Source organism: Parus major, chromosome 6 (assembly GCF_001522545.3).
Source record: "Parus major isolate Abel chromosome 6, Parus_major1.1, whole genome shotgun sequence".
Taxonomy (NCBI): Eukaryota; Metazoa; Chordata; class Aves; order Passeriformes; family Paridae; genus Parus; species Parus major.
The window spans coordinates 33,737,546-33,738,826 of record NC_031775.1 but is presented as its reverse complement, the minus strand read 5'-3'; the positions used below and the strand labels follow the sequence as shown (position 1 = coordinate 33,738,826).

The window sequence follows — 1,281 nt, the reverse complement described above, 5'->3', positions numbered from 1 at the left end:
CAGCCCAGCCCAGCCCAGCCCCAGGGACCTTCCCTGACAGAGTGAGGGATTGGACAGGTTCCCTTTAGCAATTCCACACCTGCAGTGTGAAAAGGCTGCACATCATCAGTGGCAATTTGTGTTTATTACAAGATTCTTGTTAAGCCCAGAGCTGTGTAATGGTCCAGTGATCTGACACACACTGGGGAATGCATTTCTGGGGAAGCCCTGGCAAATACTTGGAATAATCCCTTTAATTTGTATTACATTTGTGTGCTCTGCTCCCAGAGCCTCCGGGAGTGAGCAGGAGTCAGCATTTCCCTGGAGCCCAGAGCTCCTGGGGAACATTCCCTTCTCCCTGCACAAACACAGACCTTGCTGCTCTGTGCTGAGCTTGGCTGGCCCAAATGACACATGCCAAAATCTGCAGCCAGGCACAGAGTGAACACATCTAACAAGGGCTGTCCAATTGCTCAGTTTTTCTGACCTGCAAACCTGGAATAAATTCAATATTCCTAGGACATGAGATTTGTGAAATTAATGAAGACCTAAGATTTAGAGATACTGACCAACATGCACAGCACCAAATTCAACAGAAATGTTTCATTTTGTGGTCTGAGGGGTCAGAACGATAGAACAGATATGAGAGATGATATGAGAAATGATGCAACAGAGCAGGAATTTCATTCAAAGGCAGTATCAAGGGTAGAAGCAAACCAAGAGGGATTTTTGAGGAGTACCTCTTCCAGGTCATCCTCAGGCGTGCAGGGGGTCTGGTCAGTCCGGTCCGTTTGGTAGGAGATGGAGGAACCATCAGACTCCAGGGAAGCCTCCTCATCATAGCCATAGAACGTCTCCACCACTGGCTTCTGACAGAGAGCAGGGTCAGGGAGCCCAGGGAGCAGCCCTGGCACCTGGGCAGACTGGACACACTGGACAGACTGCCCTGGGGGCTGGACACACTGCCCTGGGGGCTGGACACACTGGACACACTGCCCTGGGGGCTGGACACACTGGACACACAGCAGGACACTGCTGTGCCACAGCCCTGTGCCCAGGCTGCTCAGCACCTTGTGCCAGGACACTGCTGTGGCACTGGGATGTCCCCAGGTCACTCATGCAGCAGGACACTGGTGTGGCACTGGGAAAGGCCAGAACCCCACTTCTCCAGGAGGTTTTTAAGGATCTCACACAAAACATGAACCACTTCCAGCAGGGCTGTGCCCTACAGGTTTGAATATTGCACCTTCTGTGTGCCTCAAGACACAAACATCATTTGAATAATACAAACAGAAAATACCT

The 1,281-nt window shown here is 51.2% G+C and overlaps 1 protein-coding gene across 13 annotated transcripts in view; it reads right to left on the bottom strand.

Moving 5' to 3' along the window:
• JAKMIP3 (Janus kinase and microtubule interacting protein 3) overlaps nucleotides 1–1,281 on the bottom strand; it is a 50,353-nt gene that overhangs the window by 14,273 nt on the left and 34,799 nt on the right. For 10 of the 13 annotated variants that reach the window (XR_001522594.3, XM_015633631.3, XM_015633638.3 and 7 more), the window contains one exon: nucleotides 720–848. Coding sequence is in view for 12 of the 13 variants with exons in the window: in XM_015633631.3 (XP_015489117.1) it covers nucleotides 720–848 (129 nt within the window). In the remaining variant the exon portion in view is untranslated. The remainder of the gene's footprint in view (nucleotides 1–719; nucleotides 849–1,281) is intronic. The other 3 variants (XM_015633632.3, XM_015633642.3, XM_015633635.3) reach the window with 1 other exon arrangement.